This window comes from Gigantopelta aegis, chromosome 10 (assembly GCF_016097555.1).
Source record: "Gigantopelta aegis isolate Gae_Host chromosome 10, Gae_host_genome, whole genome shotgun sequence".
Classification (NCBI taxonomy): Eukaryota; Metazoa; Mollusca; class Gastropoda; order Neomphalida; family Peltospiridae; genus Gigantopelta; species Gigantopelta aegis.
Genome location: NC_054708.1, coordinates 1,335,111 through 1,352,114, shown reverse-complemented (window position 1 = coordinate 1,352,114; position 17,004 = coordinate 1,335,111). Strand labels below are relative to the sequence as shown.

The following is a 17,004-nucleotide window of genomic DNA, read 5'->3' as shown; positions in this document are numbered from 1 at the left end:
TACCTCTAGAAATTTGTATTGCCATGTCTTGTTTCTAGGTATCTGGACCAAGGTGCCCAATATTCCTCAAATTCTTGAAATTGACAATTTTTGAGAAGTATATATTTTTCAATTTCTATTTTATCTTTTAAAATATTTAAAAAAGCATATATGTTAGGTCCATGTTTCTGCATTTTAGATCTATTTATATAGTATTTAACATTGATAATGAGCCAATTAATAAATACCATCTTGCTTTTTTCCCTCTTTATGATTCCAAACAAGACTGTCTGTTTATCGAGTTGTGTACGTTCACCTTTGTCCTGAATCCATTGTTCAATTTCCTTCCATAAAAGAAAGACTTTAGAGCAGTCATAGAACAAATGCTCCAATGTTTCTGGTTGTCTATGACAAAAATCGCAAACATTTGATTCTATGTATTTTATTTTATATAAGAACGTGTTTGTGGTGATTATTCGATGTAGAATTCTATATTGAAACCACTGTAAAGTTGTATCTTTTAAACATATAAATGGTAAATTATACACCTTTTCCCACTCCTGTAATGATAGTATGAAACCTAAATTGTAATATTTTCTTTGGGAAGTTGGCACTATTGTCGATTTGTTTAAAATATTATACATTTCTTTGCACCCTTTAGTAGTTTTAAAAAATAACTTCAATTTAAAAGGGAATATAGGATTTAAGGTGTTAACCTGTTGGTTGTTGATACTTGACAATGTGCAATGCATAAAGGTTTTAACTGCTTTGATTAAAGATGCATGCTCTAAGAAGTTTGAATGTATGTGAAATTTAAATCTAAATGTTTCATTGGTTAAAAATCTACCATGTTCATCCATTAAATCTTGAATAAATATAACTCCATTTTTAATATAGTTTTCATAATATATAGGTTTGTGGTCAATAGTTATTTTACTATTAAACCAAATATTAATTCTAATTATTTCATTTTTACATTCGGGAATTAGTTTTTGTTGAATTGGCCACCAACTATGTAAAACATTTCCCCAGAAAGAGTTACTTTTTTTTTTTTTTTTTTTTTTTGGATAAAATAATCCCCACACGTAATAAGATTTTGCACAGATAATTTTGTAGTAACTTCAAAAAATGTTTTCCATTTTGCGTTAGTTGAAAATAGTCTGCTAATCCAGGTGGATTTTAAAGCTATCATAAAATTCAAAATATTTAGCATTTGAAGGCCACCATTTGAGTAACTTTGAGTTAAAACTTCGCGTTTTATTCTGTCTGGTTTATTTTGCCAGATAAAGTTTAAAAACATTTTATCTATTTGTTTTATCATTTTGTCTGATGGGTTAGGCAGTGAAATTAGTAAGTGTGTTAATTTGGGGATAATTAAGGATTTTAAAACAACTATTCTACCGAACACAGTCAGTTTTCTTGTTGTCCAAAGTTTTATTAAATTTTTTATTTCATTAATTTTTATTTCAAAATTAATTGTAGTAATTTGTTTCAGGTCAACTGAAAATTTTATTCCTAACAATTCAAAATGTTCTGCACCCCATTCTAATTTTCATCTTACTTGATGATAAACCTCTTTTGAGAACGTTTTACTGCCTATCCAAATGACTTTCGATTTCGAATAGTTTATCTTCAAACCAAAAGCATTAGCATACACATCTAGGATTTTTAAGGTATTCTCAAGGGATTTGGGAGATCCATCTAGAATGAAGGTTGTGTCGTCTGCATATTGAGATAAGAGGAATTCCTCTCCACTAATTTTTAAACCATTTATATTTTTAGAATTTCTGATTAATATTGCGAGGATTTCTGCACATATAATAAAAATATATGGTGAGAGAGGGTCACCTTGTCTACATCCACGTTCTAAGTTGAAGCTTTCTGATAAAAATCCATTTTTAAGTACTCTTGAAGTTGAATTGTTATAAAGGGTTTTTATCCAGTTTTTAATAGATATTTTAAAATTAAACAATTCCAACGCTTTTTCGATAAATTTCCAAGAAAGAGAGTCAAATGCCTTTTCGAAATCTATTAATAATAATATACCAGGTATATTTTGTTCTTCTGTGTACTGCAATATATCGTATATTAATCTTATATTTTCCCCAATATATCTACCTTTTATGAAACCAGTTTGATCACTTGCAATAAGTTTGTCTAATACATTTTTTATTCGATTTGCTATGCATCCTGATGCAATCTTGTATGTACAATTCAACAGAGTAATTGGCCTCCAATTCTTGAGAAATTGTTTAGGTTTATTTGGCTTTGGGATACAAGTGATCACGCCTAATTTTTGAGTATTTGACATTTCGCTTATACTGTAACTGTAATTAATTGACCGTATAATAAAATAATCAACATCGTTCCAGAACATTTTGAAAAACTCTGCTGTAAACCCATCTGAACCAGGGCTTTTGTCATTTTTCATATTTTTGAGAAAAGCTAATGCTTCAGAATAACTAATTTCACCTTCTAGTTCTTCTGCTTCATCATTACTGAGTTTGTTAAAATTGATATGTGTTATAGTTTCCATAAAGTCATCGTCAATTTGCTTATTTCTTTCGGAGTAGAGAGCTTAGTAAAATCGTTTTGTTTTTTCTAAGATATCTTTTTGATTGGTTATTATTTGTCCATTACCTAACTCTATTCTAGAAATTAGCTTACTAGTATAGTTCCGTGATTCCATGTTACAAAAGTATTTAGTAGGTTTTTCTCCTTCTTCGATCCATTTCGCTCTTGATCTGACAAATTTGCCGTTTAATGTGTTTTTTCTTAATTCTATTAATTCGTTTCGTTTTTGTTCTAATATTTCTGAGTTAATCTGGTTTTCATCTTCTTCTAATTGTTTAATTTCAATATCTTAACCATATGTCTGACGCCATATAACCGTAGATAAAATGTGTTGAGTGCGTCGTAAATAAAACATTTCTTTCTTTCTTTCCTATGATGGAATTAACTAAATAAAAGGTCTCAGTTTAGCACATTTTTCTCCGAATATCTCTATAATTTTTGCCCGAATTTGAGGTTTCGCTCTAGCAGTTGTCCCCACCTCCAACCCCATCCCCACCCCCACCATCCTGTCTTGTACGCTTATGCCTTTAAAGAATTTAGTTTAGAATCACCCAGCAAATATATTTACAAATATGCACATTAGTATAAACGTACGCAATAAGAATACTACCGGTATTCAAAATCTGTTACGCCTTCTTCGCAAAGTGACCTGGATTCAGTCTTTTTTTTGTGATACTCAAGTATTGTAGACATGGTTAGTTTATACTTCGTTTGTAATCGCATTCATCACAACTTATCCAATTAAAATCAGAACTGCAGATTAAACTCACTGAAACAATAACATGTAGATTTGGTTTTAAGCCGCGTATTTTAATGTTTCTGAATAAATTAAGAGATGAAATTTTATCTTTTAAGTTCATGCAAAATCTAGCCCCAACGTTCAGAATTCAGTGTTTGAGTTAAGTGTTGTAGTTATTCACAATATTTGTGGAGCAAACAGAAAAAGTTATCTTTTTCTCTTTGCTTTATTTTTATGACAAAAATAAATAGCAAATCGTTAAAAACGTCTGCATAGACGCAATAAATACGGTAACAGGCCTCTCCATTTGAAAGTAGCAGGAAAGCAATCCACTGCTCTCTTGAATATGATCCCAGGCGAGAAATACCAAATGAGAAGAGCAATTTAAAAAATAAACAATAAAAAATTGTGTATAGCTTTATTTAGAATGTAACGGGTTGATAGTTATGCAAGTTTTCCCAAAGCCATCTCGGCAATAGACTGGAAACCTCTTTCAGCTACGATCTAACATCCACTGGTGTATGATGAAGACGTACCCATATTGAAAACCAATTTCTCACGCAAGCATGCAAAACGTTTCAATTTAGTAATTTGAAACAGCTGACAGATTAACCAACTCAAATATTGAAATATATTCAGTGATTGAATAACTAATTTTTGTGTGCATTCCATTTTGATTTTTAAAACTAGGGTTATTTTTCAAGAGGTATTTTCTTAATCGTTCACTGGTGGACGTGACGTGACGTAGAGGCAGTAAGTAACGCTGATAATAATAATAATAATAATAATAATAATAGCCCGTCATCAACGTTTATGCATTCTGTTGCAGTGATAGTTTAGTGTTAAAGAACAAAATGGCTGTTTTTACGATATTGCCTTGATGGGTTTACAATTTGAAACCGTTCTTTAAGTCGTGACTTTCTTCAACAATAGCCATAGCAAAACGATTGATACCCCCCACTCCCCCACCCCCAATTGAGGAGAGCAATAAACTACTTGCCAGTTTTAAGTTTCAGGCTAGTATGGGGCCACAATATGAACTCGCATTTAATAAGAGCTTCCCACCCCCAAGCGTTGGAGGGGGTGGCATGTGTGTGTGTCCCCTAGTCCAAACAGACGTAGAAAAAAAAGTGGTTCTAAGAAAAGTATTCAGTTCAATTCAATTCAATTTTATTGTACAAAAAACTCAAAAGGAGCAGGTACAAAAACAATAACAATTACATATATGTACATTACATGGTAAAACGTGTATGGTTAACAACTAATAGGTCCATAAAATTTGCATGCAAGTAGCTAACTTAATGAGACAGTCTAGATGATCGAGTTTTCAGATTTTCAAAAACATTCGCTTGTTTAAAGGGCAATATCTATTGGTGTTTTCAAAATTATTTTTAGTTGTTAATTTTTATTCAAAAGGTTAAACTTTTAAGTTCATATATTTTTTAGCAATATGATTATCAGTTAGCATCATATATTTTTTAGCAATATGATTATCAGTTAGCATTTTTTTCTTATTTGTAGTATATGCTATACATTTTAGCAAAAAGTGGAACTCATCCTCAGTTTTATTGGGGCAGAAAGGACAAAATCTTTGCTCGTGCGTTTTTTTGTTTGTGGTAATGCCCCCTTTCAATTTCCAGTGGATGACAACTTGCCCTGAGTAATGAGAGCTTTCATGTGGTCTTTGTTTTTTTTATGTTGAGGTAGTTTGAGCAACTGGCCTCATGCTTGAAGATACCGTATGTTCTTAATTTGTTAACTTTTTCCTCTTGGGTTAATGGGTAAATAGGTATGTGTAACATATCGTTGAACAAGTTTTTCAATTTTACAGAAATGATATCTATTCTGAATAAACATTTGTTAAGCACATTATCGAATGGGATATCAACACTTGAGCAAATATGGTTTATACATTTCAAGGCTCGAAATTAATTTGTTTGATTGGGGGGCAATCTTTGCTTTTCAAACTTTAATTGGGAGGCAAATGTTTGAATTTGAGAAGCAGTTCTAGAGCACAGGTATTGCTTTTATTTTACACTTATTTTATTAAATCTATACAAAATAAAAGAGTCCAAACAAATTATGTACCTGGTTTATATGTTTATTACCCTGAGACAGTGACAGATTATTGAATGTCAGTATCACTCTCAGACTCACTCTCTCCTTCAGCTGTTTTTTTAACCATGTCCAATTTAATATTGTTAGTACAGGTGATGCGCCAGTTCCAGATCACCTGTAGTTACCGATCAGTCTGTCGGTATATTCAATTTTTAGTCGTTTCTATGTAAATTTCATTAAACAAATATTCTAACAAACAAATAATACATGTTTCTTGAAATTGTATGTAAAATAACTAACAGTATATAGTCTTGGTTTTATTTTAGACGGCGATACATAACCACTATTAAAACTGTACACGAACTGACGACATGAAAAAATTATACGTTTAAAAAGAGAGATGAAGTTTTTGATGTTTTTCTTTTTATATCCTTTGAAATTTTATAGTACGAGTAGGGGAAACATATATAGATTGTGCATGACTAGTTTTATGAAAAGTGATGCTGTAAACGACTTACTGTAACTCCTCAAAGGGGACACACTTGATACGCCAGTTGCGGATCACTCACAAAACGGAAGTATTTACGTTGTAACTGCCGCTAGATGGGGCGATGAACACAGGGTTTATCTCGAGACTCAAAAACGTTGAATACGGTGGAATTTTTTTCTTCCACTTCCCCCCCTTCCTTTATAACGATGATGATGATTATTATCATTATTATTTTCTTCTTAAACCTCTTGATTCGTCATTTTAAACACTAGTTCATAATAATTCGACTCTGTATGTCTCGGGGCCCATGTCATAGTAGCCCTAGACTGTTCGTCCCATGGCCAGTCATCCTCTTCAAAATATATTAATCGTTGTAGTTCCACCTATTTTTCTTGTATTATTTTTGTTTTCTACAGGTAATGACAATATGTATATAATGTAAAGACATGTATTTTACAAACTGAAACTACGATTTTAAGTGTTTGTCCACTTGTCTCTCACGTTATATTTGTAAGCCTACATGTAATTAGCCATTCGTACGAATACCAGCCGCAGTCATTCACAAATATGGCTAATATAAATAAAATGTAGTTTTTTAAAATTCCATTTTCGTTTAATTTGGGCAAAAATCAGTCTGCCCTGCCCCCTACAAAAATAAGAGCCCGTATGACCTGTTAGATCGCCAGTCTAGAATTGCTAAAATCGCTGCACACGTGTCTTTGTATTTGCCCCATAAGACGATTCAGTAATGTTGCCCGCCCCCCTCAGTGTGAGAGCCGTCCACCCCATTGCTTGCTTGATTGATTGATTGGAAAAAAAAGAAAAAAGTTTAATGTACAAAGAAAAGAATCGGAACAATTTTGACATGAGGACCTTTATAAAACCATGCCACCGCCAGTGGTCTGTTTCGCATGTGCCATTGCACGTGCTTTTCGCATACTCGACTACTCGACTTTGGGAGAGAGGGGGAAGGGGTCCTCTATTTGGTTTTGTCAACGAAGTGAAAATCTCTTATTCGGCTTAATTATAATTCGCATTTAAACAGTCTGTACCACTATAGGGTGGATTATTTTTTTCAGTGGAATTTTTGTTTTACACAATCGCATTCTGATGCAGGAGAGTCCGTTGGCCACTGATCTGTGTATTCATATGGTCATTCTGAGCTAGCCCTAGCCTTTAGACCATCCTTGAAAATAATTCTGTATTCAGGAGTAGATCCAGGAATTATTTTGCGGGGGGTGGGAGACTAACCAGAAAAGGGCAAATGGAACAACACATCAGAAATAATAATTAATAATCCACTTTTGTGACTGTTTAGTGTGTGTCACTATATTAATATATATCATTATTAACGAGGGGTCTAACCGTCCTGCTTCAAAATTATAAGCTTACCGTATATCTTCGCTTATAAGTCAAATTTTTTTCACCCAAAACTTATTTTATAACTTGGGGGGTCGACTTATAAGAGGGTAAAAAAATTTCACCCAAAAATATTACCGTTTTGGGGATTATTTACAAGTGTTATTGTTGAAGTATGCCCTGTATTTGTACTCAAATATGTTAATTTGACGCATTTATTATAACCTTCTTTTTTTTGGCAATAGAACGGTTTTGGTTACACAAAAAGGCGTGCGATCTCACTCACATGCCAAGAGAACAGTCCACTTAGTTAAAATAACAGTCATCACTAATAGCAAAAATGTAAACAATACTAACTACCTGTTGCCTGAGTTTATTTTGAAATCTGGTCACTGGCATTAATGGTTGTTCAAACAATGTTTTGTCGGTGATTATCTTCATGAATATTACTGAGCTTTCCCTTAAAACAGCTTAGACTGATTTCTGCAGTTCACTAGAGCAATAGGGACATACATAAAAACCAGTGTACTTTCCAGAGTTATCCTCCTTACATGTATTAATATGGCGACAAAACGTGATTAACTGATACTTTCAGTTTTATTGTAGTGATCTGTTGTCAGTGTTTATAAATAAAGTTGTTGTCTGTGCACAAACCCATGCTGTACAGTGCCATACGGTAACAGCCAAACAGCTTGCACTATCTACTAAGGGAATATTTCGTTTTGATGCTATGTTACTTGTTTGCGATCTACAAAACGTGAAAACCAAAGTTTGTAAAATAATTTTCTTTTGTTCAAATATTGTACATTATTGTTCTCATGTGCTGAAAATAAGAAATACTTCAATATTTATAAGTTGTTTTTCATGGGTCGACTTATAAACGGGTCAATAAAAAAATAAGTTTTCAGGGACTTGAAATTAGGGACTCGACTTATAGCCGAGATCGACTTACAGGCGAAGATATACGGTAATTTTAATATTTAAACGGGTGGATTATATCCGGCTAAAAAAAAAACCCACCCCCACCACATAGATAACCTGTAAAATTTATAATTCTGGACCCACCCCACCCCACCTAAAGCATAATCCACCCCTGTATTATGATAAATACTAAACAGTCCCAAAGTTGACATTTTGCTATGTCATTTCTTTCTATTTTCAAGCCTTTGTTCCTTTCACAAAGAAAATGTGACTTTTAAAAGTCATCAATATAATAATAATAATTATTATTATTATTATTATTGATATATACGATAATAAATGAAAACAATTATTTATTATTAGTAATAATAATATTAATTATTATTATTATTATATACTAGAATGCCAGAAATCAAATATAATTCAACTTGTTGAAAGTACACAACGAAAATAAGGATCGCGCACCTTTACTTTTAAAACGCCCCGTGTAGCTGACGTCATGGGACGCCATCGTTGATTTTCAGTCGATTTTAGAAATTGCTAATTAGGGGCGTAATCAGGGGGATGGGAACCCTATGGAGTTGCAAATGATCATAAAATATGTCCGGCAGGATCCACGAACGTGCTGAAAGTGCTAACATGTTGGAAATTGTGTTTTTGAAGGCGTACGCCTCTATTTTTCGAAAGTGATCCGGAACTACACAAAGTATGCCAGCTCGAACAACACTGTTTTTGGTGCCAAATGTTTACCTAAATTTACATTTTATATTACTGTTTATTTATATGGTTGATTATCTTTATTACCAAGAATCGCCTGTACCGTCAACGTATTTAGCACTATAGTTTCGCAACCCACAAATTCTTCTTTTCATCAATTTACAAATTTTGCATGAAATCGTCACAGAACCTTTTTCGGCGCATTCAAATTCTAACCAGTTTGCGTGTGTACTTGCCCATTTCTCGACAGTAGCTTTTTTGGCCACCGCGGCCATGATTGTAATAAGTTCTAAAGTAGCTTGGTCGATGGTAGTCTCTAAAATTGTAGTCGTTTTTGAAAGTCGCGACACTCGGAACTTCTCGGCTGATTCCATCGATAAATAAGCGTAAGTTCAACCAGTAGTTGTTTCCTAACGTTGGCTAGACTAGTTTTTACGCTACATGTTAAACCGAATGACCAGTCCGAGAACCAGTCCAAATAGCTCAGGACGTTTGCATTACTCGCTGTCGCTGAACTCGGATTTGAAAAACCGTAATCGGCCGATGTGATCCGAATGAGTTTCGAGAATGTTGTTGGTCGATAATTCTGCCATTATTGGTGTGCGCTCCAATGTAACATGGCCGCGTCTACGATGTCGATACAAATATAGCACTGTTTTAAGTTTTAAAACGTGCGACAAACGCGAATTCTGGGATATACCGGAAACAAATTTTAGAAACCAGATGGAAAGCAAAACCTGCTTGTGAAACGGTTTTTTGGAAAGCATTTTGTGCGCTTTGAGCGGCAATTGCCGCCTGCCGCCTGCCAAATTCGAGCCTTGCATTTTGTTAATGAACTGCACACATTTGAAGACTTCAGCTTAATATCCTCAATCAAGCTTTGTGAATAAGACAGTCATTTGTAGCTAACTGGAGTCTGTTGTAATACTTCAACATTAATAATATTATATCATATGATAATGGAAATAAACCCATTTCACTAAGGGATCCTATATTACTGCATCTTCTAGGCACCTGTAAAATAGGTTTAGCAATTTTTATTACAATAGGATTACATTTTTGGTTTTCCCAGTTATAAAGAGAGAGCTTTGCATGATGTTCTTGGTGTGTTCTTTGGTGGTCCATGTTTCAGTTGAATACACGAAATCATAACGGTTAACTATACGTTCAAAGTCATTGAATTTTGCTGTTCTGCCAATACTGCAATAGCCTTGGAACCAAGTCCTTGTTCCAAGATAGCACTGAAATATCGTTAACTAAATTTAAATAAACATATATGCAACAAGATGGTAAGAAATTTAGAGCCTATGTAGGCTGTTATTATAACATTTTTAGCATACATGACTGTTAAACATTAATTAATATTTCCATACATGCAGCTGCAACTGCATGAATATTATGGCTTTTGAAAGCATTGCTTGTGTTGTAAAACACCAATGTGTTAGTTTGAGGTATTTCTTTTTAGTTTCCAAATGCCTACACAATGCACGCACACAAATATCTTATCTCATAGAACACACAAATGTACTGTTTATATACTGTACATGTAGGTTGCACACATTGAATCCACCATTAATTTGGATATTGTAGCAAATGTTGGAATAAGTTGTGGTCTTTTGTAAAGTTGAGAACCTGAATACATAGTACAAAACATGGTCCTTAGTAAGCTGCCCAAAGGGGCTGGATACCACCTGAAGGCAACGGTGGGCTGTAGGTACAAGGATACTGGAAAGTAGATAAACCGAATGCACTACCACCAGCAGGATAATACAGTATGGCCTGTGGTTCAAATCCACTCCATTGTTGTTGGCAGTTTGCAGAGGGTAATGTCTGAAGCAGGGAGATGTCAACATGTGGTTGGAATGGGTTGTGATATTGTACACTAGAAGGGTGACAATATGGAAGCTGGGGTTGCTGAGTCTGAGGCAAACTGCTTCGAGAAGCCTGCTTAGTTTACTGATAGGCCGAATCATGAGTGTTTTGGGTCTCGTTCTGCGAGTTTCTTGCATCTGCAGCTGGAGTGTTTGGGAATCTCTCCATCACATTTGGCTGTAAAATGGCTACCTTTTTCTGGTTCCTGTCTTTTGTTTATGCCATTGTACCATAGATGCAATGCCTTGGACAAGATGCCTGTCAGTACACTTGTCCCTTTTTCATTTAGGTGAGTTGTACCATTATACAGCTAATGTTTTGGCATGTTGTTCTGTCCAACAAGCTGTTTTATAACGGTCAATTAACAGTCCCCAAGGCCTTTAATTGCACAATTGAATTCATTGATACAGTCATTACCGGCATTGCAATTTTCCCCATTCCTGGGTGGAATGGTGCAAATGTGTAAGGTGGCATTTGGAAAAACTCTTGAAATCTTTCACAAGTGCAGATATTTTTGTTAAGATTGTATTGATTGTTTCATCTGTGCAAAAATCATTTGAGCCAACGAGTAGAGCAACATCACTGGTTTCTGCATGTACTGCTTGATGTGTTGAAAACATTTGCAATAGGTCATTGATGGTAGCCTCATGGTATGTTTTTACATGGGGTTTTCCAGACCTATCGAGCCATTTTGGATTCAGCCCTTTCACCATCGAACTGCCTATTACAACTTTTTGGCATGGATAGTGATGGAACAAAAGATGCTTGGGTCTCCTCTGTTTTGTTCCACTGCTGTTGTGTGTTGTTTAAACGCCAGTGTGTTGATCCTCTTTGACCTGTTGATGATTCTGAGAATAGTTGGATGTTAAGACAGCTGTACCTGTTTGTAAGGGCAATGTCTGTTAACATTGGCAAACGTTCCTCCTCAGCAGGAATCCTGATTGCATATTGAGCCTGGTTCTCTGTCACATCTCCCTGGAAGGTCTGGCTAGATTATGATTTAGCTTGCAATGTCTTCAGTGTAGGAGTTATCCCACTGTGTACTGCTTGTTGTTTAATATCATCTCCCTGGAAGGCCTGGCTAGCTGATGATTTAGCTGGCAATGTCTTCAGTGTAGGAGTTATCCCACTGTGTACTGCTGGTTGTTTAACATCATGTGCTCTTTTGTTTTTCTTATCCGATGCATTTAATTTTGCTTTCAGATGAGGGTTTTTTCTTTTTCTTCTAGATTAGCTATTTTAGAGGATTGTTTTGCACAATTTTCTTCCAGAGTTACCAGTCTTTGGTTAATGTCATCTGTAGATACTTTAAGTAGATTTTTATTCTGAACTCTGTTGTCTTCCGGCACTCCTCAATCATGGATTCAAATCTATGAATTATTTCTCCCAAATGCTCCTCTGTTTTAGCAAACATCGCAATGTCATTGTTGCTAGGTATCTATATTTTTACTGGCGATTTCTTTTTTAAACTAAATGTCATTGAAATCGTGAGTGTGTTTAAAAGTCGACTTGCAAATGTCTTTGGAACTTACATTGTCATGAATATAGTGAATATTTCCAGTTATTTGATAAACATTTAATGAATGTTACACAGAATGTTGATTATTATTACATCATTTCATATTCATGTTTCAACTCTTTATTTCCACATTCCTCTCAGTGATGTTGCCATTTCAAAACAATATCCATTGCATTAAGATGCCGATCCAGTAACTCATTATCAAGAAATAAACCCTGCATGAACTACAATAATATTTACATAAATGTTACTGCAATAAAGAAACAAAGATGCACACAGATTTTCCAGTTCCACATTGTATTTTGTAACTTTTAACAACAGATAAATCATTTAGTTAAACAAAGTAACCATTCATCAGCGCTATGACGTCAGTGATGGTGTTAGAAAAAGTGATACAAAGTTTACATTGTCACCGGACATATTTCTGCTGTACTGTTGGTTAATTATTTACCAAAAAAGAGAAACATTGCTCAGACAAAAAAAACCTGAACGGCTTCCATCTTGCTCTTCTTGGAGTACTTCAAAGTTTAACAGACCAAAATTAATATGCATCATGCACTTGTGCCCCCCCCCCCCCCTTCTTTTTTTTTGGTACCTTCCTATACCTGTGTTGAACATGGCCGTCAGTCGGTGCTATGAGACGAGGTATATATATTATATCATCAACGTCCCCAACTGCATTATGTATCAAACTCCATTATGATTGCTTTCTTGAGCATGGTTCGCGTAATTAACATCTGATGTGTTGTCATCTGCTTGCCATTTATTTGTGAGGATTTTCTAAACAGTTCGGGAACATTTTCAGTAACAATAAACTTAGACTTGTAAGTATTGAAATACAAAACTTTACAAACCCTAATTTTTTTAATTTAATTTTACTACATCATTTTTGTTTATTTCTTAAAATTGCTGATTTCGGGTCCACTTGACACATGTCGGATCAACAAGGCCAAATCGTTGAATTTTTATGATTTTCATTCCACGTTACAATTTGTTATTAATTATTATATTCAGTTTGTAAATGGCATGCTGCATTTTTGTAATTAAAAATCAGTTAATTAAAAAATTGTCATTTTACAAACTATTCACTGGTATGTATTGACATACAGTGTTGGTGATCATTAGGGAAAAAGGGTGAACTGACAGCTTTTGACAAAGTAAATTTTTTCTTTTAAAAATGATTAATCTGTCTTCGTCACTGTAAATATTAAAAAAAATAATAAAAAAAATGACAAACTTGCCCATGCGCGAAATGGTAATTTTTCCAAATGCTCGTGGCTGAACGCAGAGACTAAATGTTTTCTGTATTCACAAATTACCAACATTCGTAATGGTCACTGATCGCCCTGACGGTCGTATTAAACATGAATGGCTATTTATAGTTATATATATATATATATTTATATATATATATATATATATATATATATATATATATATATATATATATATATTATACATTTCCAATGGCCATGCTAATTTAGTAGGTAGAATTAACCTGACAACCAGAGTCTTGACAACTTCTAAGCTGTATTTCTGGGTTTTTACACAATAACTGGTATTAAATAATAGTTTGTTTAAATGCATTTGTATCTGAGCCTGGTCATATTTATTATTGTGTGAACTTGGGGAAATCTTTTTGATTGACGGTACTAAAAATGATAACATTTGGTAAAATCTCCTAGTGTATAATAATAATACCACTGTATTTCATCAGCTGTGAAGTGAAACTTACCGTACATACTGTATATTTAAATGATTAGATTCTATGATTAGGAAATGACTGAATTAGAGAGGTTTTGAGCACACACTGTTAGTGTCATGACTACATTTAGTTAAACGTATGACGACGTATCCGTAACTGTTTACATGGTTAGTGTAAGAGGTTTCGATCACCCACGGTTAGCGTCACGACTACATTTAGTTAAACATATGAGGACGTATCCGTAACTGTTTACATGGTTAGTGCAAGAGGTTTCGATGACATTAACAGTTAGGTATAGTAGAGTGCACTAATTAAAATGGCGGTGTCCAGTGAGCTGCTTCGTTTCGCAGTTGAAAATGGAAGACATTGACATGATATACAGTACATTCTTTTCTCTAATGAACTCATACCAAGGGGAGTTACTTGCGATGTATTGTGGCCCAAAGGAAAAAAGGGTCCGCTCTGTTCATATTCAGGACACCCCCCCCCCCCCCTCTCCGTTCTAGATAACGCTATGCCCCTGTAACAATTATTGTATTTACAAAATACATATTTTGTTTGTTCACTAGGTCTTCAATTGTACCGAAGGGTATTTTATTTATGTAAACTAAAACACACACAAATGCCCACACAACACAGGAAAGAAGAATGGAAGGAAATGTTTTATTTAACGACGCACTCGACACCTTTTATTTACGGTTTTATGGCGTCAGTCTTATGGTTAAGGACCATACAAAAATTGAGAGAGGAAACCTGCTGTCGCCACTTCATGGGCTACTCTTTTCGATTAGCAGCAAGGGATCTTTTATGTGCACCATCCCAAAGACAGGATGTGTTGAGTGCGTCGTTAAATAAAGCATTTCTTCTGAATTTCTTTTCTAGGCGAAGGTGAAGACGAAGAACCTACGAGGTCAGAAGAAGGAAGATTTAACGAAACAGCTGACAGAGTTGAAAGAGGTTTGCCCTTGTTTTCTTCTCTTGTAACTAACATGACTGATTGTAATATGGATTATCAGGTTTTAGGATGAAGCCCATGAAATAGTAGCAATTTGGCAAATTTTCATAGAAAATCAGTTGCCACATTCATTTAACTGAAGAGTTAAAATGATGGCAGATGATTCTAAAATTAACTTCTTAGAGAATTAGTAATTAAATTTGTTCGCTAAAAAACATGCATTAGGCCAATTGGCAAGCAGCAGCTTAAAAATCGGGGTGGGGGGTTGCATTAAAAAAAAAAATAATGATTACTTTTGGCATGACAAAATACATTGCAGACCAAAAGCCACATTTCAAATGTAGAGTAATAAGTATTTCACTCGTAATTTTCAGGAACTTGCGAATCTTCGTGTTGCCAAGGTTACTGGAGGGGCAGCTTCAAAATTGGCAAAGATGTGAGTAACTGCACACTTCACAATCCCTGCAATTGCCGTGGAGTTTTTTGTTCTCCACAGCACTATTTTTTGCCGTGGACATAATTGCAGGGATTGCTTCATAAAACATTTCATTTGTACAAGTCACAGTCTCACCTTTTGTTGTTATTAATGCAAGAAACAAACACAATTAGTTTCTTTAAACCTTTTTTCAGCATCAACAAGTATTAACTACATTGATGTAACATTAGATGTGAAAGCTATCTTGTTAAGTGTGTAACTGAAGAGTTCTCAGGTTACGGTTTCATGATGTAACATGAGATGTGAAAGCCATCTTGTTAAGTGTGTAACTGAAGAGTTCAGGTTACGGTTTCATGATGTAACATGAGATGTGAAAACCATCTTGTTAAATGAAGAGTTCTCAGGTTACGGTTTCATGTTTTTTCTGTTTCTCTTGACCAGTTATGACCTCATACATAACTAAATAATTATTAAATAAACATTTCTGGGGGTTTTCTTTGTTTCTCACACACTGCAAGTCCAGATCAATGAAAGTTAAAAGTTCTCGATTGTTCACCACATTCTATGATTTTAATACATGTCTTATTTGTTTGCCAACTTCTGAATTTAGCTCTGTGTTATTTACATTGGCTCTAATACTAGATGGTGAAATGTGGATCATAGTTGCATAACCCCTGCAAGTGCTCAAGGCAATCGGAAATACCGGGGAGTTTTTTTAATTTTTTGTCACTTTCTTAAACTGGAATATATTTGAATTTTTTTTTTTCATGTTTTATCTGTATACATTTTCTTAATACATGTATATATATATTTTTTCTTTTTTACCCAATTTAAAAAAAGGTATAATCGTTGTTTTCCCCATTGTCTTGTCTGATGTACTCCTTGTTCATCAAAGTATTTGGGCGGGACATGACACAGTGGTAAGGAGCTCGCTTGGTATGTGGTTGGTCTAGGATCGATACCCATTGGTGGACCCATTAGGCTCATTCTTGCCAGTGCATCACGACTGATATATCAAAGGCCATGGTATGTGCTATCCTGTCTGGGATAGTGTATATAAAAGACCCTTGCTACTAATGGTAAAATGTTGCGGGTTTTCTAAGACAATGTAAAAATTGTTCTCTGGTAGTGTCGTTAAACAAAGCATGCATTAACTTTATGTACTGCTTGTTGATCAGAGTGCTTAGTTTTAATTTCAATGTAAATTTATTTCTTATTTCAGATGCACAGTAAGAAAGTCGATTGCGCGAGTCCTCACCGTCATTAACCAGACACAGAAGGAGAACTTGAGAATGTTCTTCAAGGGAAAGCGCCACAAGCCCAAGGACCTGCGACCCAAGAAGACGAGAGCGATGCGCAGAGCACTCACAAAATACGAGCTCGGCCGTAAAACAAAGAAACAGCAGCGCAAGGAAAGACTGTACCCTGTGAGAAAATATGCTGTGAAGGCATAAATTAAATAAAACAATTTCCAGCCACTTGATTTTGTTTTCTAATAATCGGTGCTAAATCTTTAGAGGTTTTGTTTTATTGCTGTTTCTTGGTGCGACATTGTCGTCTTTATTATGGTGCATACATGGAGATGATTTTTCTGATTTTTATTTCAAGATTTCAGTTTTTGGGGGGGTAAAATTATTTTCACAAAGTAAGATCTAATCAGAAATGCTGGAAAATTACATT

At 34.6% G+C, this 17,004-nt stretch overlaps 1 protein-coding gene across 1 annotated transcript; it reads left to right on the top strand.

Moving 5' to 3' along the window:
• The first annotated feature begins 3,173 nt into the window (after nucleotides 1–3,173).
• LOC121383370 (60S ribosomal protein L35-like) lies at nucleotides 3,174–16,802 on the top strand. Its single transcript, XM_041513357.1, has 4 exons — nucleotides 3,174–3,247; nucleotides 14,816–14,890; nucleotides 15,263–15,324; nucleotides 16,547–16,802. The coding sequence occupies exons 1-4, from the start codon at nucleotides 3,245–3,247 to the stop codon at nucleotides 16,776–16,778; spliced, it is 372 nt and encodes a 123-aa protein (XP_041369291.1). The 5' UTR covers nucleotides 3,174–3,244; the 3' UTR covers nucleotides 16,779–16,802.
• The last annotated feature ends 202 nt before the right edge of the window (nucleotides 16,803–17,004 follow it).